Source organism: Mya arenaria, chromosome 10 (assembly GCF_026914265.1).
Source record: "Mya arenaria isolate MELC-2E11 chromosome 10, ASM2691426v1".
NCBI classification, from domain to species: domain Eukaryota; kingdom Metazoa; phylum Mollusca; class Bivalvia; order Myida; family Myidae; genus Mya; species Mya arenaria.
The window spans coordinates 38,807,268-38,835,218 of NC_069131.1; the positions used below are offsets into that span (position 1 = coordinate 38,807,268).

At 36.2% G+C, this 27,951-nt stretch overlaps 2 protein-coding genes across 2 annotated transcripts; both read right to left on the reverse strand.

The window, feature by feature from the left end:
- Window positions 1-2,298: 2,298 nt before the first annotated feature.
- Window positions 2,299-27,916, reverse strand: LOC128204677 (uncharacterized). Its single transcript, XM_052906075.1, has 17 exons — window positions 27,829-27,916; window positions 25,937-26,163; window positions 24,249-24,326; window positions 23,600-23,758; window positions 22,442-22,580; window positions 19,364-19,556; window positions 17,926-18,034; window positions 17,221-17,318; window positions 16,509-16,646; window positions 14,257-14,415; window positions 10,530-10,636; window positions 9,953-10,076; window positions 9,313-9,423; window positions 7,681-7,833; window positions 5,903-6,029; window positions 3,897-3,971; window positions 2,299-2,622 (listed from the first exon to the last, which is right to left on the reverse strand). Exons 1-17 carry the CDS (start codon window positions 27,914-27,916, stop codon window positions 2,479-2,481), a joined length of 2,229 nt encoding a protein of 742 aa, XP_052762035.1. The 3' UTR covers window positions 2,299-2,478.
- LOC128206644 (uncharacterized) lies at window positions 20,191-21,187 on the reverse strand. The gene is made up of 3 exons (XM_052909235.1): window positions 20,908-21,187; window positions 20,605-20,772; window positions 20,191-20,467 (listed from the first exon to the last, which is right to left on the reverse strand). Exons 1-3 carry the CDS (start codon window positions 20,974-20,976, stop codon window positions 20,342-20,344), a joined length of 363 nt encoding a protein of 120 aa, XP_052765195.1. The 5' UTR covers window positions 20,977-21,187; the 3' UTR covers window positions 20,191-20,341.
- Window positions 27,917-27,951: the final 35 nt, after the last annotated feature.

A 27,951-nucleotide genomic window follows, 5' to 3' on the forward strand; every position in this document is an offset into this window, starting at 1 on the left:
CAAGGTCATATAACAAAGCTTCAATTTCGTACAAAAAGGTATATTATACGCTTAAAAGTTAGTCAGTGTTATAATTGTGTGTACCTCATACATAATGCAGCGTTTTGCGAGATATAAAACATTTTGAAATTATACCAGTTAGCATTTTAAAATACTGGTAGTATTCGATATACCTTATATATTCTGCACTATTACGAACTATTTTGATTGTGAAATGTCGGCTCCATTGAACAGTATGCATACTTTAAATGGATACTTTGTTATAATTGTATTACATTTTCCCGCCAAAAAATCGATTAAATGCACGAGGAACACTTGCCGAATATTTTTTCCGGACTTCAAAAACAACGGAACAAAACAGGACAACATGTGCACAATTTAGTGATCTCGGACACTAACTAAAGCATTAGCGAATACGTGAAGGTGAATGGTAATCAATGTGTCAATGCATTTTCATCAGTTTCTATATTTTACATTTACTGATATTTTACACTTAATTGATTTCATACTTGCATACATTTCACACGTGTCTATAGTTCACACTTGCCTTTATTTCACACTTACCTGTATTTCATACTTGTATACATTTCTCACTTACTTGTATTTCACTCTTGCATGCCTTCAGTTCACACTTACCTGTATTGCACATTGGCATGCCTTTAATTCACATTAACCTGTATTGCACACTGGCATGCCTTCAATTCACACTTACCTGTATTGCACACTGGCATGCAATCAATTCACATTTACCTTATTGCACACCTGTATTGCACACTGGCATGCCTTCAATTCAAACTTACCTGTATTGCACACCTGTATTGTACACTGACATGCCTTTAATTCACACATACCTGTATTGCACACTGACATGCCTTTAATTCACACTTACCTGTATTGCACACTGACATGCCTTTAATTCACACTTACCTGTATTGCACACTGGCATGCCTTTAATTCACACTTACCTGTATTGCACACTTGCCCATCTTCAATTCATATTTAACTTTATTGCACACCTGTATTGTACACTGACATGCCTTTAATTCACACTTACCTGTATTGCACACTGACATGCATTTAATTAACACTTACCTGTACTGCACACTGGCATGCCTTTAATTCACACTTACCTGTATTGCACAGTTGCCCATCTTCAATTCACAATTACCTTTATTGCACACGTGCATGCTTTCATTTCACACTTACCTGTATTTCACACTTGCATGCCTTTAATTCACACTGGCATGCCTTTAATTCACACTTACCTGTATTGCACACTTGCCCACCTTCAATTTACACTCACCTGTATTGCACACTTGCATGCCTTCAATTCACACTTACCTGTATTGCACACTTACATGCCTTCATTTCACACTCACCTGTATTTCACACTTGCATGCCTTTAATTCACACTGGCATGCCTTTAATTCATACTTACCTGTATTGCACACTTGCCCACCTTCAATTTACACTCACCTGTATTGCACACTTGCATGCCTTCAATTCACACTTACCTGTATTGCACACTTACATGCCTTCAATCCACACTCACCTGTATTTCACACTTACATGCCTTTAATTCACACTTGCATGCCTTTAATTCACACTCACCTGTATTGCACACTTGCATGCCTTCAATTCACACTTACCTGTATTGCACACTTACATGCCTTCAATCCACACTCACCTCTATTGCACGCCTTCAATTCACACTCACCTGTATTGCACACTTGCATGCCTTCAATCCACATTCACCTGTATTGCACGCCTTCAATTCACACTCACCTGTATTGCACACTTGCATGCCTTCAATCCACACTCACCTGTATTGCACACTTGCATGCCTTCAATCCACACTCACCTGTATTGCACACTTGCATGCCTTCAATCCACACTCACCTGTATTGCACACTTGCATGCCTTCAATCCACACTCACCTGTATTGCACACTTGCATGCCTTCAATCCACACTCACCTGTATTGCACACATTTAATGATTGTCTATATTTCAGACTTGCCTTTATTTCACATTGCATATAATTCACATTTGTCAACATTTCACAAATAAATATTAACAAAGCAGAAACAGGTTTATTGCACATTATATCACAGTAACAGAAAACTTATTCTGATAGTTACATGTACACAAGTCATGCTTTTTATTCATTTTACGAAAATGAAAACATTTCCATCTCTTCACTTTTTAACATCAGTCTTAAATAAGATAAAAATATATAAATATTTAAACATTATAAATTGAAGTTAAGTATTTTAACTAGGATAAAGTGGTGGCCACACCTCATTAAGTATTTAAGATTGTCAAGGTTTATTTACTTAAAAAAAACGTTCTCTTCCATTTTATTTAAAAGTATTCGAGAAAATCATGTTTTTTTTCAGTTTTCTTCCAAGGTGTAGAGATAGTGGAGCGTATATCTAAGTGTAAGTCTTCAAGTTCACCTTTAACGTAAAAATGTCCGACTACGCATCTATGAATGGTTTGGGCGAGTATATGGCACTCATGGGCCTCACTGTGTCAGCAACAATCATGTAGGGAATCTTTCTTTGATTAAGCCATTCTTCAAAATTTGGCTCCTGACCCAGTAGGATTTTATCAAATATCAGCTGAAAATAAAGTGTGAAATAAAGATTACTGTGGTAAGTGTAAACAAGTGTGAAATGTGGACAAGTGTGAAAAGTAAAAAAGTGTAAGAAACTTATTCGCCTTTCAGTGCAGTGTCCTTGAAAACTTGACTCGACTTGGTAGGATATATATAGATAGACAAGCGTGAAATTTAGCCAAGTGTGAACTTTAGGTGAGTGTGAAATGTAGAAAAGTGTAAGAATATTTTCCCCTTATAGGCCTTTCAGTGTCCAGGTAGGATATAGATAGACAAGTGTGATATTAAGGCAAATGTGAATTGTAGGAAAGTGTGAGAATATTTCCCCCTAATATGCCTATAAGTGCTAGCAGTGTCCAAGTAGGACATAGATAGGCAAGTGTGAAATGTAGGAAAGTGTGAAATGTAGAAAAGTGTGAAGTGTAAACAAGGAGGAAATAGACAGTTGAAAAATGTAGACAAGTGTAAAATGCAAGAAAAGTTAAATATTGAAGTATGAGAATATTTTCCAATGATAGACCTTTAAGTGCTAGTGATAACCAGGTATTAAAGGACTAATCTGTGCAAATGTAAAATAGTGGAAAGCATAATTTGTAATTAAGTGTAAAGTACAGCCAATGTGAAAGAAACAAAAGTTTGAAATAAAGGCAAATGTGAAATGTAGAAACTTGTGAAATAAAGGTACATGTAGAAAAGTTTGAACTACAGGCAAATGTGAAATGTAGAAACGTTTGAAATAAAAGGTAAATGTAGAAAAGTGTGAACTTGAGGTAAATGTAGGAAAATGTGAAATCAAGGTAAACATAGAAGAGTGTGAACATAAGGTAATTGTAGAAAAGTGTGAACTTAAGACAAATCTGAAATGTAGAAAAGTGTCAACTTAAGGCAAATGTGAAATGTAGAAAAGTGTGAACTTAAGACAAATCTGAAATGTAGAAAAGTGTCAACTTAAGGCAAATGTGAAATGCAGAAACTTGTGGAATAAAGGTAAATGAAGAAAAGTGTGAACTTAAGGCAAATTTGAAATGAAGAAAAGTGTGAAATAAAGGTAAATGTAGAAAACTGAACTACAGGCAAATGTGAAATATAGAAAAGTGTGAACTACAGGCAAATGTGAAATGTAGAAACGTGCGAATTAAAGGTCAATGTTTATGCTTTTGATGATGATGATGATGATGATGATGATGATGATGACAACCTAGGTGATTTGACAAAACATTGTATTTTTTTCTTCAACAATGCCCAAAAATGAATACATGTATATTGTTAGTAATATACCTTCAGCGCTTTTTGAACATGGATCTGACATATGTCATACGCCGGTAAGGACATCATCAGAAGACACAGCTTGGCCTGGACATGAGAATAAAACAGGTTTAGACAGTTGTATCTGATTTTCAAAACAAGACGTATTAACACTCCTGATCCCAATTTCTGGAAAGTTCTTAAGCATAAAAAACTTAAATAGCTTAGTTCATTAAAGCTGCAGATATATTGTTTTTATCTTTTTTGCAATTTTTGTGTAAATATCTGCAAAACAATGATAAATGATTGCTGACAAAAGATCAGATCGCAGATTTTCATATTTCTGTTCGAAAATTAATGTTTTATGGCTTAAAGCGTTACTAATGGTTTAAGAACAAGAGGGCCATGATGGCCCTAAAACGCTCACCTAAGCAATGGGCCACAACTCTGTGATGAAGCATTTATAAAAATTGTTGCAATTTAAACATATCTTTACTGATGATGATGCTTTGTTTTATATTTGAAAAGGGTCATGCAATGAAGCTAACTGTGAAGTTTCATTGAATTGGGTCAGGTAGTTTCAGAGATTTTTTTTTAAAGCAAAACAGTAAGTCGGTCATTTTGTTGTCGTTGCTGTTGTTAAACAATTTCAATGCCTTCTTGTATTTTTGTAGAGGGTCATGCAATGAAGCTTCCTGTGAAGTTTCAGTGAATTTGGCCTAGTAGTTTCAGAGGCGATGTTTTTTAAAACAAAACAGGAAGTTGGCCAGATTGTTGTTGTTGTTGATCAATCGCGACCCCTTGTTGTATTTTAGTAGAAGGTTGCCCAAGGAAGCTTCCTGTAAAGTTTCATTGAATTTAGACTGGTAGTTTTAAAGGAGATGTTTTTTAAAGCAAGACAGGAAGTTGGCCATTTTGTTGTTGTTGATGTTATTGTTGTTGATGTTATTGTTGTTGATGTCAATCATGACCCTTGTTGTATTTTTGTCCAGGGCCACCCAAGGAAGCTTTCATTGAATTTGGAGTAGTAGTTTCAGAGGAGATGTTTTTTAAAGCAAAACAGGAAGTCAGCCATTTTGTTGTTGCTGTTGTTGATCAACTGTGACCCCTTGTTGCATTTTTGTAGAGTGTCACCAGAGAAAGCTTCCTGTAAAGTTTCATTGAATTCGGACTGGTAGTTTCAGAGGAAATGTTTTTAAAGCGAAACAGGAAGTCAGCCATTTTGTTGTTGTTGTTGTTTTTGTTGATCAATCATGACCCCTTGTTGTATTTTTGTAGAGGGTCACCCAAGAAAGCTTCCTGTAAAGTTTCATTGACTTTGGACTGGTAGTTTCAGAGGAGATGTTAAGCAATTGTTGACGGACGGACAGACAGACTGAATGACGGATGGAAGACGGAGAAAGATCGATCACAATACCTCACCTTGAGCACTTAGTGCTCTTGTGAGCTAAAAATGCATAAAACATCATTTCTTGAACATAAATATAAAAATCTGCGATCTTATCTTCAATGTCAGCAGTCTTAATAACTGGTTTCAATGCATTTCGCAATTATTGGTTTGTTCCAAGACAAAATATAAAAAGTTGTCAAAACATGCAATCTGTGAGAGTGCAACTTTATTCCAGAATTCTTGTTTAATCTTTTAATAAACAAAAATAAGTTTGCCTTAATAATCACAAAAATAGTTAACAGTTAACAACGATGACATTAATAACATTGTTAACTTTAACAAAACTGTGAACAATCGACCCCATATCTCTTATGCATGTTCTGACATGTCTGTTAAAAGAAATCACAGAAATTAATAGAAGAAAACCAAGAGGAAGATTTATTTTGGTGATCAATTTGTGAACCATCTCCATTTTGAAACCAGCAATGGTTTAAGACAGCTCACAAGTATTACAAAAAAATATACTTTTAATAAACGATAATGACAAAATTTTGCTACTGACACTTAAGTTGACCTTGACCGTTAAAATCGATAATCAAAACGAAACTACATACAGTTAATTAGAAGGGAAATAATATTTTCAGTGAACCTTTGGGAGTGGTACAGTCTTGTTGTCCATGCGAGAGTATCGCTGCAGTTTGTTGAGTGCCTCCATTATCTGAGGTTGGTTGTACGATGATACCAGCGTCAGTGTTCTCTCCTTAATTTCCTCGTACCTTGAAATATAACATCGTAAAAAATAAGTTTATCCTAAATTTCTGTTAGCTTTGATTACAAACTTAAAAGTCTGGTCCCTTGATTGAAACCAGTCACATCTGGCTTGTTCCTTTAGTGAAAATCAAACGCTTGTGACCAGCTTTTTGATGTGATGCTAATATTGCACCACTTCACCCTCTCCTGTTATTCTGTATTTAGCTATTTATTCATAAACATAAATGACCTTGACACTGTAAATCATTCTTACAAAGATCAAGGTCATAGTATCAGGTTAGGGGCTTTAGTTCTAGTTCTTTAGGTCACATGCCAGGAAAACAGTTATGTTATCATTTAGGAATTTGTTTACCCAATTATGCATAATTAACACATATCAGTTGGGCATTGCAAATCAAACCTATAAAGGTCAAGGTCATGTTATAAGGTTAAGGGCTTTAGTTCTAGTTCTTTAGGAGATCCACATGCCAGAAAAGCAGTCATGTAATCATTAAGGAACTTGTTTACATAATCATGCATAATCATACACACATATAACATGGCAAATCATTCCTACTAAGGTCAAGGTCATAGTGAAAGGTTTAGGGCTTTAAGTTCTTAAGGAGAAAGGAGTTATGTAATCATTTAGGATTTTTCTTGTTTACTAAATTATGCATAATCGTACACAAATTTGAGATGGACATTGCAAATCAAACCTACAAAGGTCAAGGTCATAGTAAAAGGTTAAGGGCTTTAGTTCTAGTTCTTAAGGTGATCCACATGCCTGAACAGCAGTTATGTATTCATTTAGAATCTTGATTACTAAATTATGCATCATCATACACAGTATGAGTTAGACATTTCAAATCGATCGTACAAAGGTTAAGGTCATAGTAAAAGGTTAAGGGCTTTAATAGTTTTAGTTCTTAAACGGGCTGTACTCCGTATGATGAAATAGCAAAAAAATAAAGAAAATTGTCGAAAACTGACATAAACTTGGTATCGCTGTGTACAATGCATTGAAATTTACTAACTGAAGTACCACATAGTTTACAATTAATTTATTTTTCGCATTTTTTTCGTATTTTTCCATTTAAAAAGATTACTAGTTATGTCTACCTAGTATAATTACTATGTATGTCTACTTAGTATAATTCATTCCTTCTGTGTGATTGGCTAGTCGATGTTATCACATGATATTACCAAGTTAGGTATATACCTTAAATATTCCAAACATTTTGGGTAAGCCTTTGTAGCACAGTGGATACAACACTTGACTGCAATTTTGGCGACAGGGGTTCGAACCCGGTCTCCGACTTGATTTTTTTTTTTACATTTTGGTATTTTTTTTTACAATTATGATATCAAAGAGTAAAACATTTTATTAAATAATTGTCCTGAGATTTGTTACAGAAAAAAACTTTTTGGTGCCAATTTTCTTTTTTTTTGCAAATTGATCATCAGGTGCACAGTCGCTTTAAGGGCTTGGGTTCTAGTTTTTAAGAAGATCTAAATGTTAGGAAATGAGTTATGTAATTATTTAGGAACTTGTTTACCCAATTATGCATATTTTTTTTATAAAACCTTGAGGCAAAAAATGTAAGTCATAATTACTTTATATTAAACATCTTTTAAAGTAATGTTACATTACGTGAGGCAAACATATAAAATGATTACCACTTTGACGGTAAGACATCGAAGCTCTCAAGGCGGGCCTTAGTCGCCTTGTCCTTGACATCCTGTATTCGGTGTAGTTGTTTCTCAAACAGACTGCTGCATTCTTCTAGTTTCAACATTCCAAACTTGAGGTGGAAGTTAGCTGACCGCTCTCTAAAAGTATAAATGTTTGAGAGCACATTGAATTCAATGTTCCAATCTTGAGGCAGAAATAAGCTACTCCCTTTCTAAAAATTCAAAACGTTTTATAAGGAAAGAATTTAGAGCACTATGAAAACAATGTTCAAATCTTACAGCGGAAATTAGCTACTTGCGCTCGCAAAATTTAAGATGTTTAACAATAGAAAAAATCAAGAGTTTGATTCATTGTACCAATCTTGAGGTGGAAAGTTTTAAGCTTAACCCACTCTCTAAACAGGTTGTATGTGAGAAGAATTTAAGGCACACTGAATTCCATGGTCCAAACTTAAGGTGGAAATTAGCTGCCAGCTCTCTAAAAATTCAAGGTGTCTTATGTGAGAAGAATTTATAGCACATGGAATTCAATGGTCATAACTTGAGGTGGAAATTAGCTGCCAGCTCTCTAAAAAGTCAGGATGTCTTATGTGAGAAGAATTCAGAGTACATTGAATTGAAAGGTCAAAACTTGAGGTGGAAATTAGCTTCCGGCTCTCTAAAAAGTCATGATGTCTTATGTAAGAAAAATTTAGAGCACACTGAATTCAATGGTCATAACTTGAGGTGGAAATTAGCTGCCAGCTCTCTAAAAAGTTAGGATGTCTTATGTAAGAAGAATTTATAGCACACGGAATTCAATGGTCATAACTTGAGGTGGAAATTAGCTTCCGGCTCTCTAAAAAGTCAAGATGTCTTATGTAAGAAGAATTTATAGCACACGGAATTCAATGGTCATAACTTGAGGTGGAAATTAGCTGCCAGCTCTCTAAAAAGTTAGGATGTCTTATGTAAGAAGAATTTATAGCACACGGAATTCAATGGTCATAACTTGAGGTGGAAATTAGCTTCCGGCTCTCTAAAAAGTCATGATGTCTTATGTAAGAAAAATTTAGAGCACACTGAATTCAATGGTCCAAACTAGAGGTGGAAATTAGCTACCCGCTCTCTAGAAATTCAAGATGTCTTATGTGAAAAGAATTTATAGCACACGGAATTCAATGGTCAAAACTTGAGGTGGAAATTAGCTTCCAGCTCTCTAAAAAGTCAGGATGTCTTATGTAAGAAGAATTTAGAGCACACTGAATTCAATGGTCCAAACTTGAGGTGAAAATTAGCTGCTTGCTCTCTAAAAGTTCAAATTGTTTTATTACAGAAGAATTTAGGGCACATTGAAATCAATGTTATAATCTTGAGACAGAAATTACCTACCAGCTCTTTAAAAAATTCAAACATTTTTTAAGAGAAGAATTTAAGTCATTGAATTCAATGTTTAAAACTTGAGCCAGATATTACCTTCTTGCGCTCTTAAAGATAAAAAGTTTCTTTATATAAGATTTTGGAGTCACTTAAATTCAATGTTCCAAAGAGACAATTTCAGAGTACATTGAATTTAATGTTCCAAACTTGAGAAACTTGTGGTTGCAATGAAAGCCCACCAGCTCTTGACCAGCATACCTGACCATTTTCTCTATTTCTGCTGTGCTTTCCTTTTGTACCGATTGCCGCAATCTTTCTATATTTCTTCTAAACCTCGGTATGGTGGCATCAGGGTTTGAAGCCCTTTTTCTGTAAAAAAAATCAACGTAAATAACATATGTGGTGTCAACAGCATAACTGTGGCCTGGGTTTGTAAACTTGACATTTTCATCTTTGCAATATATTTGGCCAATGTTGAAAATTCTGTAAAAGTTAACAGCAAACTTAACACCATTGTTCATTGCTCATAGATAAAGTGCATATTTGCTTAAAAATAGACTATTTTGTTTAAAACTGCTTTGGCCTAAAAAAAATATTTACTTGCATGGACACAGTTGTGATCAGCTGTACACATCTTTAAAAAACAGACGTGCTAAAAATAGGAGTTATGTCTTTCTTGAATGAAGCTGTCATTAGATAAAAAAATATATATTATGTACCGACAAACTCGCTATGCCAAAGTAGTTGGGAAATACTTTGAGATAACGAAAATTTGACATTTAAATCAACATACAAAACATGTCAAATTAAACATATTTGTAAAAAGTTGAACATATCCAGAAAATCAACAGAAAAGTTTGAATGGTAATGAAATTTAGTTTTATATAAATTATGCTACTGAATGTTCTGGAAGACTGTAGACTTCTCCTGCGCGACCTGCTGCCAGATTGGCAGTTTCTTCGTTTTCTCCACCGTGTTTATCCCCGAACCCGTCCGCTGTGCGTGAGACTGTTTGGGCTCCACTGTATTGGATCAATCAAAACTGACTTACTCATTATGATTATGTTTTGTTTATATTAGATATTATACACTGCATATTCCCATTTAAGATCAATTCCACAAAATTACAATATATATGAAAATTATAATTGCTTATTATATTTATTTTTTATTAATGTAACCTTGACCAGATTTCAGATTTAAATATTATAAAACATTTTCACAGAAAAGATAAAGTAGGACTAGGCAAGTTTTTTTCTAGCCATTCCACAGGTCTGATTTTCTGACCCATTCCAAATGGCAAATTTCTTTAAAATCATGCAGAATACCCAATTTCGGCAAGTTACCGAATTCCCAATTTCGTCAAGCTACACCTAGATTTTTCATTCCCAAATCAAGAATTTTAGTGATAAATTTTCCTAAAGGTCCAAATGTGACCTTCCAAAATGCAAAAAAATCCCTGCTAGGGTATAAACCTTTGTTTTCCTGCGTGGTCTTCTCCGGGGGGTCGAACACAGGAGGAAGAACTTGGCTGGGAGGGAACACAGAAGATTCACCATGGACGGGGCTGATACTTGCTCGTCTACGGTAAGTGGTAAGGTAGTGTTAAATTTTTGCAAATTCCTATATATATAGGAGCTGTCATGCATTGTCATATAAAACATGATTTTATTTAACAAGTCCAGGAAATATGTTAATAAGCGAGTCTTTGGTGGGCTTACTAACATATTTCCTGGACGAGTTGAATAACATTGTGTATTTTTATGATGAGGAGTGTTTGATTCTTTTTATCACATGCTTTCCCAGTTAAAAAGCAAAAAACATCCTACCTGTTTCCCCTGTTCTAGTGATAAGCCAATTACCTCAAAGCAATGTCATTTCCACGCTGTAATATGCGTTGTAGAAATGTATCACCCAGAATAATTCATTACCACAGATTTGATCATTTTAATTCTGTTTATAAGTAGAATGATACCCAATAAAGATTACAACAAAAATACTTAACTTTCTTTTAAATTGTGATTATCACATCATTAAGTTGACATGATAGTTTGTGATACGTTAATAACGTCATTTCCCGTTTTAAAACATTGAATACTGACCCTCTTTTAAAAATCTTTTTCACGAAATCAAGACGAAATACCACGCTTTCTTCTTAAGATTTGATGGAAAATGAACTACTATATTCAAATAAATCTTCATAATAAATTCAATTGAAAAATAAACGTATAACTTGCTCGAATATTGCCAAATAAGCAATTGCTTTTGTCAATTGATTTGTTTACAAACATGCTGAGTTATATTATTTGCTGACCAATACAACAGGGCAATGTTTATAATAAATAGTATGTGTATAAATACAGAAAACTATGTGATTGCTTTATTAAACCCAAAACGAGGTATATCATGACTGTGCTAATTTAAGCTGGTCCAATACCTTTGGAAAGTATTTAAAGCTGCACTCTCACAGATTGACCATTTTTACAACTTTTTTATTTTTTGTCTTGGAAAGAGCAAATTTTGGGGTAAATATCTGCAAACCAATGATATGAGATTGCCGACAATAAATCAGATCGTAGATTTTTATATTTCTGTTCGAAAATTATTGTTTTATGGCTTAAACCGTTACTAAAGGTTTAAGAAAAATGCATAAAACATCAATTTTGAACTTAAATATAAAAATCTGCGATCTAATTTTTTGTCAGCAGTCTTATATAACTGGTTTCCATTGATTTTTGCAAAAATTTGGATCGTTCCAATACAAAAAATAAAAAAGTTGTCAAAACGTTCAATCTGTGAGAGTGCAGCTTTAATGGTATTTTGAGGCCTGGTGATGTTGGTATAATTTGAAATGGTATTACTAATTATGCCCCCCTTCGAAGAAGAGGGGTATATTGCTTTGCACAGGCATGTTGGTATGTCGGTCGGTCGGTCGGTCCGCCGGTAGACCAAAGCTTGTCCGAGTGATAACTCAACAATTCCTGGACGTATGGTCATCAAACTTAACATGAAGGTTGGGCCTGACCAGTAGATGACCCCTATTGATTTTGGGGGTCATCGGGTCAAAGGTCAAGGTCACAGTGACCTTTAATGGTAAAATAATTTTAAAGCTTGTCCGAGTGATAACTCAACAAAGCCGGCACCCTTGGCCCTCATAATTGAAGTGTAGGTTGGGCCTGACCAGTAGATGACCCCTATTGTTTTTGGGGGTCATCGGGCTAAAGGTCAAGGTCACAGTGACCTTGAATGGTAAAAGGTTGTCCGAGTGATAATTCGACAATGCCTGCACCCATGGCCCTCAAAATTGAATTGGAGGTTGGGCCTGACCAGTAGAAGACCCCTATTGTTTTTGGGGGTCATCGGGCCAAAGGTCAAGGTCACAGTCACCTTGAATGATTAAAGGTTTTCTGTGTGATAACTTGACAATGCCTGCACCCATGGCCCTCAAACTTGACTTGGAATTGGGCCTGACCAGTACATGACCCCATTTGTTTTTGGGGGTCATCTGGCCAAAGGTCAAGGTCACAGTGACCTGGAATGGTAAAAGGTTGTCCGAGTGATAACTCGACAATGCCTGCACCCATGGCCCTCAAACTTGACTTGGAGAATTGGCCTGACCAGGAGATGACCCCTATGGTTTTTGGGGGTCATCTGGCCAAAGGTCAAGGTCACAGTGACCTGGAATGGTAAAAGGTTGTCCGAGTTATAACTCGACAATGCCTGCACCCATGGCCCTCAAACTTGACTTGAAGGTTGGGCCTGGCCAGAAGATGGTCCCTATTGATTTTTGGGGTCATTGGGCCAAAGGTCAAGGTCACAGTGACCTTGAATGATAAAAGGTTTTCGAGTGATAACTCGACAATGCCTGCACCCATGGCCCTCAAACTTGACTTGGAGGTTGGGCCTGGCCAGAAGATGGTCCCTATTGATTTTTGGGGTCATTGGGCCAAAGGTCAAGGTCACAGTGACCTTGAATGATAAAAGGTTGTCCGAGGGATAACTCAACAATGCCTGCACCCATGGCCCTCAAACTTGACATGGAGGTTGGGCCTGACCAGTAGATGACCCCTTTTGATTTTAGGGGTCAAAGGTCAAGGTCACAGTGACCTTGAAAGCGAACTCGACAATTCCTGGACCTATGGTCATCAAACTTGACATGAAGGTTGGGCCTGCCCAGTAGATGACCCCTATCGACTTTAGGGGTCATCAGGCCAAGGTCAATGTCACAGTAACCTTTAAAGCAAATAAAGTTAACAAATCTTCTCCCACTGATATCTCTACAATGCCTGACCCTACGATCATTAAACTTGACATGGATGTTAAGCCTGACCAGTAGATCACCCTTATTGATTGTAGGATTCATAGAGCCAAAAGTCAAGGTCACAGTGATCTTGAATGGTAAAAGGTTATCCGAGTGATAACTCAACAATGCCTGAACCCATGGTCTTCAAACTTGACTTGGAGTTGCATCTGACTTGTAGATGACCCCTTATGATTTAAGGGGTCATTGGGCCAAAGGTCAAGGTCACAGTGACCTTGAACGAAAAAAACTTGTCTGTGTGATAACTTGACAATGCCTGCACCCATGGCCCTCGAACTTGACATTTAGGTTTCAGCTGATGACTCTGGATTTTGAGTTCATAGAGTCAAAGGTCATGGTCATAACACACTCTATCCTCACACTTTAATGGTCATAATCTTAAAACTGCCTTAACGGCAACAAATCAGCTGTCATTTCGGTCCATGCATATTACATTCAATTGTCCATATAATCCTGACAACATGGCGCTCAGGGGGGGCATAATGTTTGACAAACATCTCTTGTTGATTACTAATTTGTCAAATGAATTACCGAAAAAGCTTTTTCGATAGTTATTGCACCTTGAAATTTTGTTCTATTTCAATTGAACTCAGACATGAAATAAACTATTTTGCAAATTTTAACGCCAACAAAAATGGGTTCATTATTTTAACTGAAATCAGACATAAAATGGCCTATTTCACAATCATATTTCCTGCTTACATCATATTTTCTATTAGACCTATTTCTGATTGTCATGGTTCATCATTTATAATGGTCAGATCAATTTAAAACAGACAAATTTAAGTTTGTAAACTATACATGATAACTGATTCCTGTTCATATTTTCTTCAACATTTTGCAAAACAAAATTCTAAAGGTACCAGAATTTCAAATCTTACTTAATCCAGCGCATGAACTTGGCAACGACCCCAACCTGAAAGCCAATGGTTGTTGGTTGGGGTTCTTCTTTATACTCAATGCGTTGAATATTCAGTAAATCCTCCCACGTCTCGATGCCTCCCTTCTTCTCCTCAGGACCGCCTGCATTGCGTGATAACCTGGTGAAATTGTGTATAAATCAAATTTGGGGACAAGTTAAAATGGTTAAAGTGGTTTGTCTGTGCTAGATGTAAATCCATGAAGAAAAACAGTAGTGTTTCGTCTTTCCTAGATATAAATCAATGATGAAAATCAGTAGTGTTTGGTCTAGATATGAATTGATGATGAAAAACAGTAGTGTATTATCTGGCTTAGATATAAATCGATGATGAAAAAACAGTAGACTAAGTGTATCATCTGGCGTTAGATATAAATTGATGATGAAAAAACAGTAGACTAAGTGTATCATCTGGCTTAGATATAAATTGATGATGAAAAAACAGTAGTGTATCATTTGGATTAGATATAAATTGATGATGAAAAACAGTAGTGTATCGTCTGGCTTAGATATAAATTGATGATGAAAAACAGTAGTGTATCATCTGGCTTAGATATAAATCGATGATGAAAAACAGTAGTGTATCGTCTGGCTTAGATATAAATTGATGATGAAAAACAGTAGTGTATCGTCTGGCTTAGATATAAATTGATGATGAAAAGCAGTAGTGTATCGTCTGGCTTAGATATAAATTGATGATGAAAAGCAGTAGTGTATCGTCTGGCTTAGATATAAATTGATGATGAAAAACAGTAGTGTATCGTCTTGCTTAGATATAAATTGATGATGAAAAACAGTAGTGTATCGTCTTGCTTAGATATAAATCGGTGATGAAAAACAGTAGTGTATCGTCTTGCTTAAATATAAATCGATGATGAAAAACAGTAGTGTATCGTCTGGCTTAGATATAAATTGATGATGAAAAGCAGTAGTGTATCGTCTGGCTTAGATATAAATTGATGATGAAAAACAGTAGTGTATCGTCTGGCTTAGATATAAATTGATGATGAAAAACAGTAGTGTATTGTCTGGCTTAGATATAAATTGATGATGAAAAGCAGTAGTGTATCGTCTGGCTTAGATATAAATTGATGATGAAAAACAGTAGTGTATCGTCTGGCTTAGATATAAATTGATGATGAAAAGCAGTAGTGTATCGTCTGGCTTAGATATAAATTGATGATGAAAAACAGTAGTGTATCGTCTGGCTTAGATATAAATTGATGATGAAAAGCAGTAGTGTATCGTCTGGCTTAGATATAAATTGATGATGAAAAGCAGTAGTGTATCGTCTGGCTTAGATATAAATTGATGATGAAAAACAGTAGTGTATCGTCTGGCTTAGATATAAATTGATGATGAAAAACAGTAGTGTATCATCTGGCTTAGATATAAATTGATGATGAAAAACAGTAGTGTATCGTCTTGCTTAAATATAAATTGATGATGAAAAGCAGTAGTGTATCGTCTGGCTTAGATATAAATTGATGATGAAAAACAGTATTGTATCGTCTTGCTTAGATATAAATTGATGATGAAAAACAGTAGTGTATCGTCTTGCTTAAATATAAATCGATGATGAAAAACAGTAGTGTATCATCTGGATTAGATATAAATTGATGATGAAAAGCAGTAGTGTATCGTCTGGCTTAGATATAAATTGATGATGAAAAACAGTAGTGTATCGTCTGGCTTAGATATAAATTGATGATGAAAAACAGTAGTGTATCGTCTGGCTTAGATATAAATTGATGATGAAAAACAGTAGTGTATCGTCTGGCTTAGATATAAATTGATGATGAAAAACAGTAGTGTATTAGATATAAATTGATGATGAAAAACAGTAGTGTATCGTCTTGCTTAAATATAAATCGATGATGAAAAACAGTAGTGTATCATCTGGATTAGATATAAATTGATGATGAAAAGCAGTATTGTATCGTCTTGTTTAGATATGAATTGATGATGAAAAACAGTAGTGTATCGTCTGGCTTAGATATAAATTAATCATGAAAAACAGCAGTGTTTGGTCTAGATATAAATTAATGATGATAAAACAGTAGTGCTTGGTCTAGATATAAATAGATGATGAAAAAACAGTAGTGCTTGGTCTAGATATAAATTGATGACGAAAAAACAGTAGTGTTTTGTCTAGATATAATTAGAAAAAAAAGTAACAAATGACTAAATTGTTGCACAAATATTGTGAGTTACCTGCGTCCAAATACACTTGTGTTTGCCTTATCTAGGAGGTTGACCTTTCTTGAGACGCCAAACATGGACATAGGGACAGCTGGATCATTCTCGTTCTCAAGGTCCACATTCGACATCCGTGGTCGAAGGTTTTGACGTCTACAACACAGTCAGTTATACTTATTCAGTTTAGTTTTGAAGACCATTTCAAGCTTACGTGATTCAAACTAGTCCATTTTCACAGTTGTCGCAATTAACACAAGCCCGCAAGCCCCGCACTGCTAAAAGATCTTCCGGTCTTGCTCAAAATTATGTATTTTATATAGCAGAGCTTGTTCAAAAATTTGATGCCAAGCAATAGTATAAGAATTAAGACTTGTTCAACCAAGAGTCTTATTTCGATGACTGTTTCCAAGGTAGGTAAACTAGCAGATTCGTTTGGGGGGATCCAAGTTTAATTTTTATGGCAATATGGGTAAAAAAAAGTAATTAAATAGGCTCGAGCAAACATTTCATGCCATATACATTTTGGTTTTGAGGGAGGGGCCCACATCAAAAGGTTGTTTCTAAGCTACTCTCTTAGCTCAGTACATGGCAATAAATAGGTATAACTATATAAATGTGCTAATGATGGGTAAGTTCAGTGCGGGGCAATATATAAGTATAACAATATAAATGTGATTACGAAGGGCATGTTCAGTGCAATAAATAAGTATAATATAAAGGTGATTACATAGGGTTAGTTCCCCTGCTGCCAATGCCGCGTTCTCCCTCCCGGGAATAACTGCCTTCTTTCTGTAGCCGCTCAACCAGTTCCCTAGAGAGCGGAACCTGAACAGTAATTGGTTGGAAATGTTCAATAAGGTGTTAAAGGAAAAATATGTTTGTTTCTGGTTTCTGACCTACCCTATTTCTTTGCCCCGAAACAAGATTTATTGCTTTAAGAAATATATAATATAATATATTAAAGTTTTAGGCTTTTAATTATACCAGCAATCCGTATCATCGTAACTGGACAGCATTTGTACCAACCAATATGGTACTCATTTAATGCATAAGTAAATTATAGCGCGGACACCAGCATGTGTACTCTGACCTTTAAATGTCTTGTGTAGCCTTGACCTTTGAGGTATGGACCCGGGTCAAGGACACAGAACATTGTCTCAATGAAAACATCATTTGTACCAAGTTAAATGGTTATCCATCACAACTAAGATATAGCCCATACATGAAATGCCGCGGAAAGACAGATAGACTGACGGATGTACAAAGTGCATTCCTATAATCCCCTTTCCATTCCATGGCGTGGGATTAAAAAAAGCACTCTGTAAATTATTCAAACATTTTGTTGATGAATAACCTTTAAAAAGATATTCAAACAGATTGAGCCAGGAGTATTTCCAACATCAGTAACATCCCTTTCCATACAAAAAGTTACCTTTGAGCGTATATCCCTCAGCTTCATGTTATGAAGTGCATTAAGTAGACCATACAAGGATTTGAGAAACAAATGATGGTCCCTCAATTGCCGCTCTTTCCTCAACATCCTGTAAGAAGTGAATCCAGGGCTTATTAAAGGGGCACAATATAGGTTTACTCTTCATCAGGGGCATCCAGGGTGTATCAAAGGGGCACAGTATAGGTTTACTCTTCATCAGTGGCATCCAGGGTGTATTGATTAGGGGCTCAATATAGGTCTACTCTTCATCAGTGGCATCCAGGGTGTATTGATTAGGGGCTCAATATAGGTCTACTCTTCATCAGTGGCATCCAGGGTGTATTGATTAGGGGCTCAATATAGGTTTACTCTTCATCAGTGGCATCCAGGGCTTATTAAAGGGGCACAATATAGGTTTACTCTTCATCAGTGGCATCCAGGGCTTATTAAAGGGGCACAATATAGGTTTACTCTTCATCAGCGGCATCCAGGGCTTAATAAAGGGGCACAATATAGGTTTACACTTCATCAGTGGCATCCAGGGTGTATCAAAGGGGCACAATATAGGTTTACTCTTCATCAGTGGCATCCAGGGTGTATCAAAGGGGCACAATATAGGTTTACACTTCATCAGTGGCATCCAGGGTGTATCAAAGGGGCACAATATAGATTTACACTTCATCAGTGGCATCCAGGGTGTATCAAAGGGGCACAATATAGGTTTACTCTTCATCAGGGGCATCCAGGGTGTATTAAAGGGGCACAGTATAGGTTAACACTTCATCAGGGGCATTTTTTTATTGGTATGCAAATCACGTACTTTTGTATGTTTTAATTATATTGTTGAAATGAGTTAAACATAATAATGCAATAAAATTTTAAAAAAAGATGCTTCTATCTTTAAAGTGTAACCTATATTGTGTCCATTTAGTCACTTGTCCACAATTTATGGCATCAGATATCAAACAAAATAATTCCATGTGAATAAGATGTTTGTTTTAATAATAAATCATCGCAGCGTTTTTTTTTTATTTCGTCCCTTTTTTTGCTGAATTTTGAACCTAGGTAAAAAAAATCCACTTTTTTTATTAGGACATGCATTGACCTCTTAACATTTAGCAAATGTAGCAATATAGTGCCATTTATGAATATTTTGATAAGATTTTGGAATAAAAGGTTTGAAAAGAAGTTGAACCTTACATGTCAAATCATGTAAGTATTTTCCCCCTTTTTGCCAACACAACGCTATTTTTACCCTATCATTGGGCCCCACAACCATTCCTTGAGAATAAAAAAACCCACTGCAAATATAGGTCCAAAAATGTGTCCCAGAAATGCCTAGAAGAAAACCAGCCATGTTATTGCTAGGTTTTTTTTTAACCTTTGTTATCATGAGTGTGTTTCTCACACAGCAAGAGGAAAAAGTGCCATTACTTACGATGCTGATATTCCACTGTTGAATTGTATCAAGTTGACCTTATTGCTCTTCGTGCCCTTTGAAGAAGGTTGAAATGGTCCTGCCTTGGCGGAAATCTTCCTGCCAAGGAGAGGCATTTGTGGCGGGGCCATCGCTTCACAGATCTCTATCAATTTTTTCTCCCGGAAAAAGAGGTCTGGTGAGCTGCCTTTCCCTGCAGCAAAATTATACTTTGAAAGGAAATATCTAATTTTATAATAATTAAAGGGACTAGACACCAAATGGTTCAAAAATCGGCAAATACTGTAATTCCTCTTAACAAGCCTAAAATTGTCAATGCAAGCTAGTAGGAGGCCGAAAAATACATCATTTTACGTGATTAAAAGAATAAACGCAACAATCATGTGACTGTCTAATCTGTGCTTCCCCATTAAAAATAGCGCATTCTGATTGCCCAGCTTAAATCATATATCTGTTAATGAGAAGATAAAGATAACGACGCTATCTTTAAACATACTGGGGTTTACGTGGTAGACAACCCCAGTAAATTTTGAAAAATGAGCAACAACTGCGAAAGATGCATGTGTCGTCAGTAAGATTCAATGCGTTGCAAACAACAATTGTCATTGTCAATTTTATGTTAGTTTTTGACAATTTTCTGTTATTCTTGCAATTGTATCATCTGGTGTCAAGTCTCGTTAGTTCTTAAAGGTTTTAAAGAAGACTGCATGAAAATCAGAAATTATAAAGCAAAAAAACAACAAAAAACAATCACTCAGCCACAAAGAATTCAAACAAAATCACCCAGATATAAAACAGCTCCAAGCAGTCTTCACACTATTTTTTTTCAAGCACTAGCCCAGTCGGGCTAGCAGCCTGGAAAAAGCACTAGCCCGAATCAAGTTTCACTAGCCCGAACCAAAATAACTTTTTAACAGAGATATTTTAATATATGTGTAAGGTAATAAAGCTATAACACCAGTAAACTGTTTTCTCATTTTAATCTCTACTGTATTCCATCAACAATGAAAACACAAGGTCTCCTGACATCTCGCAGTCGCTTTCTCCGTCACTATCGTCTCCATCATACATCATCTTCTCTTGCACCAGCGATGTCGTAGTTGACTAAAAGTAATGCATGAAATGGCATAAAATTGACTTGTCAAAATAACTGTTCAACCGAAAATAGTATTTACTAATTATTGTAAAATTCAGTACAAACAGTTATATTGTAACTGAGATCTTTTGTTTGATTGTGATACCTGGATTTCACTGGTACTTTGAGAGCTTGTGTCTGCCATCTCGTCTGCCTGGTCCATCTCATCTGCCTGGTCGAGATCAGAGTCTGCATGGGTGATGACCTCCTTGGGTCTGGCAGGCTGCTTTATACGCTCTCCTACACATCTCGTCTGGCCAGATGGAGTTGAGGTCTGAAATTGTGAACATGTACATTGTATTATTAAAACATATCTAGATTATTCAATTATTGTTTGTCATGCTTTTGAATTCATAAAGTTTCATATACTTTTTAATGACTATATTAATTCCTGCTGTATTTAACCTACCATCCATTCAGCGATGGCTGCTTTAGGGTCGAACTCTTCGATGGTTGGAGACATGATCTTGATAGCCATCAAATCATTCAGTCGAGTGTTTCCAAGTCGTCCTCTTCTCTTGGTCTTGACTGGAACTTTCGTTTTCTTGCCTTTTCGTAAACCTTAGTTACCTCCATTTTAGCATCAGGCTTGTCACCAGGAGCCTTTCTTTTCGGGGTAGCTCCTTAGAATTAACGTAGAAGCGACATCGTTCAGTGTGAAGAAATGACAGCTACACGAATAGACTGTATCCCATTCTCAATTTTTCAAGCGTCCCTCAAGTACACGAAATGTTACATTTTGAATAAGCATTTATCGATCTGATGCGAATCGCGGTAAACCAGTCATAGTGCAAGCGTCTATTAAGCGCATTTCAATAAGCGTCTAGGTAGCCTGTTGTAACAGATACGGATACCGTATTTTTTCGGATAATTATTTTTCGGGAAAAAATCACTCGACAGGGCGGGCTAGTGACTTGATTTTTTCAGTCGACCGAGCGGAAAACAGCTCGACTCGGTCGATGGTCGAGTGGGTTACGTCGAAGACTGGCTCCAAGGCAGAAAATATGAAAAACAAGAATGATCACAATGACATGATTATTGAGCTTGTAAAACATCTATGTCCCCATAATGGCAGCCATCTAGTCAAATCACATTAAATGTCTGTGCGGTAAATAAAGGTCATAACCAAGTTTGAGGACCGTAAGTGCAAGTGTACTCTTAATAACAATCAGACAATGTTTTTTCACTATGACCCTGACTTTTGACCTGCTGACCTCAAAATAAATAGGGGCCAGGGTCTTTTTACCAGCTATGGGGAGACACCCTAACTGGGTATCGGCTATGGCAAAGAAGGGTAAAAAGGTCCTGGGGGTCATCTAGAGGTCATAACAAACCTTCCTTCCAAATTTGAGGACAATAGGCCTAAGCTTACTATTTTTCAATCAGATGAGCTGTTTATATCCACGGTCACCCCAACCATGACCTTTGACATATTGACCTCAAAATCAATAGAAATTATCTGCTCTTACATCTCTCCATACCAGGTTTGAGAGCTGATGGACCAACCATGCTCTATTTATCATCGGACAAGTTCTTCATTTTCATGGTCATTTACATACCTGACTTAGCACTACTTTGTCTGGATGAGGCCTTGGACTGTTTGGGGGGTAGAGGCAGACAGTTGGAAGACACAGACCTCAGGACCTTGTACATACCTGACTTAATGCTACTGGGTCTGGATGAGGCCTTGGACTGTTTGGGGGGTAGAGGCAGACAGTTGGAAGACACAGACCTCAGGACCTTGTACATACCTGACTTAACGCTACTGGGTCTGGATGAGGCCTTGGACTGTTTGGGGGGTAGAGGCAGACAGTTGGAAGACACAGACCTCAGGACCTTGTACATACCTGACTTAACGCTACTGGGTCTGGATGAGGCCTTGGACTGTTTGGGGGGTAGAGGCAGACAGTTGGAAGACACAGACCTCAGGACCTTGTACATACCTGACTTAACGCTACTGGGTCTGGATGAAGCCTTGGACTGTTTGGTGAGTAGAGGCAGACAGTTGGATGACACAGACCTCAGGACCATTTCTCCCTCTTCTGGACGGTTCGCTTCCTCCTCCACCTTTCTCAACTCTTGCTGCAAGAATATTGTAAAATACAATCATAGTTTTGTTTACACTTATTTATTTTAGCTTCACTGTGAAAGCTTATACATGTATGAATCACTGTCTGGTCTGTTTCTCCAGAGTTAAACTAAACTACCGGTGCCCATTATAAGGGAAAGGTATTTTGGTCATTTTGTAGGGGCCAATTCAAAATTATTCCCAAATCAATCTTGTTCATATTTTCCCAAGTCACCAGAAAGAAAGGGGAAATATACATTTCGACTGCTATTTAAACAGTACTTACACAAACACAATTGATATTTTTGTACAGGTCACCAAATTGTGGGGTCTTAGTTTCTATGGAAGTTACTCAAATGTGGCACGGAATTTCCAACTTAGATGGGAAGACATCTTGGATAAAAGGTTGAAACTTTTACTACTAAACCACCTGATCCTCATATTATTACACTCCAGTTCTCGTGCATCATAATGGTATACACACATTAAATTTACTTAGATGGCAGGAATTTCTATCCTCATATTTCTTGCTTGTATCACATAAATTTACAATGAGACTATTGCAATTTTAGCGTAAAATTTTATTGTAAAATTATGCACCAGTCAATTGTAACCACGGCACCCCCCAGGTCCAGGGACAAACAGATGATAAAATCCCCGACAAATGCCCCGGCAAACCCAGAGACCCTAGGTAAGGCCCATTCCCCGCTATATTTAAAGCGAAGACAAAACCACAACATTTACCCGGCACTGCAGGGCTACCTGAAAGGTAAAAACACGGCCCATTTCCCCGGCTAACCCCAGTATACCCCAGACCTGAGGGGGCCGTGGTTACGCTTGACTGGTGCATTAACTGGTCAATATAACAAAAACAATATACAACCAAAACAATCTCTGTATATATTCTCAAATTAAATAAAAAAAATCCATCAGAGTTTCAATGAATAAACATTTTTCATGCAATATAACCAAGGCTATGTAACTACCCCAACTTAATCGAAAAACATCTTAAAACAGCAGAGCAGTAACAAACCTCAACTGCCCTGACATGATCCTCATAGGGTATGCCGGCCTTCACGCTGATGGTTCGATCACGTGACTCCCTCAAGAGTCTCTTGATTTCGTCATACCCTGCAGATCGGCACGTGTCAGTAAGCTCTGTGGTGAAAACTGTGGAACCCCTTTCAGACCTCTGGGAATGGAAAACAAACGAACAACTTAAAATATTTACTTTCACACATCATTGTCATTCAAATCTTTCAAATGGTTGTCCAGTTAGGGCAGTGGTTAGTGCACTCGCTTCTCACCCAGACGACCCAGGTTCAATACCTGGCCTTGGCATATGTGAGTTTAGTTCGTGGTCTCCAAGCATGACAAATGGATTTCCTCTGGGTACATCGGTTTCCCTGAAAACACAAGTCCACACTCTCGCATAACATGGTGCCAACAAGAGCGATTAATACAATGTTGTAATAACTTTTTTCAAACTCACCAGAAATCAAAATTTTACAGTATTACCAATAGCTCGACCAAATTATTGGTACACTCGATACCTTAATCAGTAAAACTGACTGTGAGGTCTTTGGAATAAAATTCCACATACACTTATTTCATGACATACATAAATTTAACATTGACTTCATATTACTTGGTTCATAAATTATATAGAACAATAGTTTTACTATGGCTTCTAAATCTTTTCTTAGTGCATCCATTCTCAAGTCCTCCAACACAGTTCCCCGTCTTTGCTGCCATTTTCCCTGAAATTGGAATTATTGATACATGTATAACACACTGCAAAGATATATGCATTTCCGTGGCATTCAAGTCTACAGCTAACAAAGTTTTGACCAATTTCTTATGAAAAACATATTTAAAATTATGCAAACTCAAATTTAGTTATGCTACATGACATCAAGTTTGGTTCTGTAGGTATTTTGGTAATAACTTTTTTCTAAATCTTGGGCTTATAAGTTTTTATAGAAAAGGCCTTCCGTGGCATTATAATACTGTATTCAGTCATCAAAATGAGACCTTTGGATAAATAAGCCAGAATTTTTATGTTAGTGCTTGGCATCATCCTTTTATAACAAGTTCTCCTACACTATAATCATGAATTTGAGCAAGTCCGAAAAGCAGGGCTAATTCTTATTTTGACTAGCGAACAATGATTAAAAAAAACACACAAAATTACAAGCCCTGTTAAGTCTTAAGATGTTCGCCATGCAACACTGTTTTGTACATACAGCAGGGCATCTGGGCCACACTATAATAAAGAGCGTATGACTCAACATTGTAAAATTCCAGGCATAACCCAATTTGGCGTAAACTGGGTTTCAATAAAAAATATTGTTAGGTCATAGATTCTGCCCGGTATTTAACGTAACAGGACTTCCGGAGCACTCTTATGCAGTGTATTAGGTTTCCGACGGAGATACTTAAAGCTGCACTCTCACAGATTTACCATTATAACAATTTTTATTATTTTTTGTCTTGGAAAGGGCAAATTTTTGCGTAGATATCTGCAAACCAATGATATAAGATTGCTGACAAAAAAAATTAGATCGTATATTTTCATATTTCTGTTCAAAAATTAATGTTTTATGGCTTAAACCGTTACTAACGGTTTACGAAAAATGCATAAAACATTAATTTTTGAACTTAAATATAAAAATCTGCGATCTATTTTTTTGTCAGCAGTCTTGTATAACCGGTTTCCATGGATTTTCGTAAAAATTGGCTCATTCCAAGATCAAAAATAAAAAAGGTGTTAAAAGGTTCAATCTGTGTGAGTGCAGCTTTAAGTGAAATGGCACCCTGGCTTGTAACTTTATCTTTACCTTAACAAACTGATAAAAAAGGGTAGAAATAGTGTCGTTTTGGCAAAATGGTGGAAAAACTAACATAATTCCTAAAATGTTCAACTTGTTTGCAAATTTTATTCAACAAACCTATAGACATAGTCATACATGGCTCTATATGGCTACATTTGCTAAATGTTAAGAGGTCAATGCTCCTCCAAAAAATATAATTATAAGAGGATTTTTTTTTACCCGGCCGGGGAAAAACATACAGATATGCTTTTTCATGATGGGAACGAGGTCAAATTTGGCCCCCAAAATGGTATTCATAGAATAAATACTGTAAACTCGGACTATTTTTAGTCTTACATTTTGGTGATTTAGTTAATATTTTAGCATATGGCAATTATGTTGCGGGCACCTGAAAACAATTGCCGAATTAATACTTGAAGCCAACTAATACTACATTATACTAGTATCCTGTTTTGACCTTAATAAGGGCTACTTTTTTAAGACTTCACCACCTGTCTCTCAAAATATTGTTAGAATTTTAAATGATCATTAAACACCTTCTTCTCCACATGTACAGATGGTAACGTGGACAGGACAAGGTCTAAGGGGTCCAGGATGACCTCCCCTCCGATCGGCTTGAATGGCTCGGTCAAAGAGCTGTTGAATCCACACTGCAAGTTGGCCTGGCGTCTGTGGAAGTTGTTTTTCCAGTAATCTATTGGTTTTTCTTTCTGACATATAGTGTCAGTCCTGCACTGAACTTGTTCATGATGGTAGTGAACAGCTGCAAATAGAGTCATGCATTTAAAGCTAAATCAAATAACTTGCAGACTTGCTTTGACACCCCCCACCCCCGCTCAACCAAAAATAAATGCTTTGGTTAGGGTTACACCCTTTTCAAAATTTTTTTTAATTTTTTTAATTTTTTTACAAACTGGCTATAAGATTGGCCCCTATTTTGTGGTTAGGGTCGGGTCACTCAAATCAAATGTTCTTTTTTAAGGCCTTCGGTCTGCCTGCTTTGTTTGTCTAGGATACGTTCCTAAAATTACTACTGGTAGGTAGGGAAGGAAGGGATTTTTTCTTTTTTTCAAATATACATTATGCCAAGATCATTTTCTTGCAAATGGCACTTTTTAATTTCTTGCAAATGTCACTTCTATATTGCTGTTGTTATGTAGCTTTATTTTGTCAACATAGTATGAGAGTTTATCTTTAAGAAAAAATTATGTTTATGGTGGGAAGACCATATTTTTTTTTCGTTTTCCCTTTTCTTTTCTGTTTAAATTAACTAGGGTTAGCAGCTTTGATTAGATAGGGTTGGGTCACCCGGAACTAAAAATTTTCTAGGACTTAAACAAATTAACGTGTAGCCTTATTTTCATCGAAACGTTGCTGGAAAATCGAAACTGATATTTCTTAGTTATTGATATTAATATTAATGAATCATTCCACAGCACAACATTTCTATAAACTTCTATAATGTTAAGTTTCTAAATTGCATTTATATTCATATCTACTAAAAACTGGAGTATTTGTTTCACCATTTAATAGTGAAAATTGTGTCATCCTTGTTGTTATATGATGTTTTCTTTGTTATTATCTAGTCTAATTATGGTGATGAAGAAAAGATGTAATGATGATAGAAATAGAGAGATATATACTGATATCAATCATATAAGGTTTTCAAGATACTTATTATTTTTTCGATGATTTATTATTTATTATCAAAAAATAATTAAATCTCAAGTTAAAACAACAGACAAATTATCTATCACACTTATTATGTGCACAGGTTATTGACATTGGCCTGCTCAAAAGCAATATTAGCTCCTAAACAGCAAAGCGAAGGTGACTGTGAGTGTGTGTTGAGGATTAAAACTCATAAACAAGTGGGTACAAATTTATTCAACAAAAGCAAAGGTAACTGTGAGTGTGTGCTTGAGGATTAAAACTCATTAACGAGTGGGTACAAATTTATTCAACAAAAATCAACATTTATACAAAATGGTGGACTGCAACACCCTTTTCATTAACCGGAATATATTTATGTGAAAATAAGGTCTTTAAAGAAAATTGCCTTCAAGTTTTGGTCATTTTCTGGTACATTTGATACAGTTTTAGCATTGTTATTCAACATTGATGCATGGTATTGCTATTAATACTTTCGCCCAGTGTTTAAATGGGAGAGAGTTGTTGGGTTACAGGGATACATAAAAAATGTCAATATAATAAAAAAGTATTCCTGATCGCTCATAGTATGATAACTATACTGTATCCTTACTACCTTAGTAAGCAAACCATCAAATACAACCTACCCAAAGGCAACTTTCCAGAATTAATAACTTATACACATTAGTTGCCTTATTGTTGCTAATAACTAATGTGCAATTAGTTGCTTTATTGCTGTTATACAGAAATAATGAAACTTGCACCTAAAAGTACTCACGTGATTGTGGTTTGTAATTTTGACGGATTAATTTGGTGATTGTTTCACCCGACATTGGTGTATTCCGGTTCGACAGTGGTGGTAGCATGCTTAAATCGAATTTGTTCAGTTCATTCCTTATGG

Coding starts and splice junctions, on each gene's coding strand:
- LOC128206644 (XM_052909235.1), bottom strand. CDS start 20,976: ATGGCTATCAAGATCATGTCTCCAACCATCGAAGAGTTCGACCCTAAA. Junction 20,773..20,907: donor CAGCCATCGCTGAATGGATG/GTAGGTTAAATA, acceptor TCACAATTTCAG/ACCTCAACTCCATCTGGCCA. Junction 20,468..20,604: donor AAAGTACCAGTGAAATCCAG/GTATCACAATCA, acceptor CATTACTTTTAG/TCAACTACGACATCGCTGGT.
- LOC128204677 (XM_052906075.1), bottom strand. CDS start 27,916: ATGCTACCACCACTGTCGAACCGGAATACACCAATGTCGGGTGAAACA. Junction 24,327..25,936: donor CTGTACATGTGGAGAAGAAG/GTGTTTAATGAT, acceptor TTCCAATTTCAG/GGAAAATGGCAGCAAAGACG. Junction 23,759..24,248: donor GAAAAGATTTAGAAGCCATA/GTAAAACTATTG, acceptor TTCCATTCCCAG/AGGTCTGAAAGGGGTTCCAC.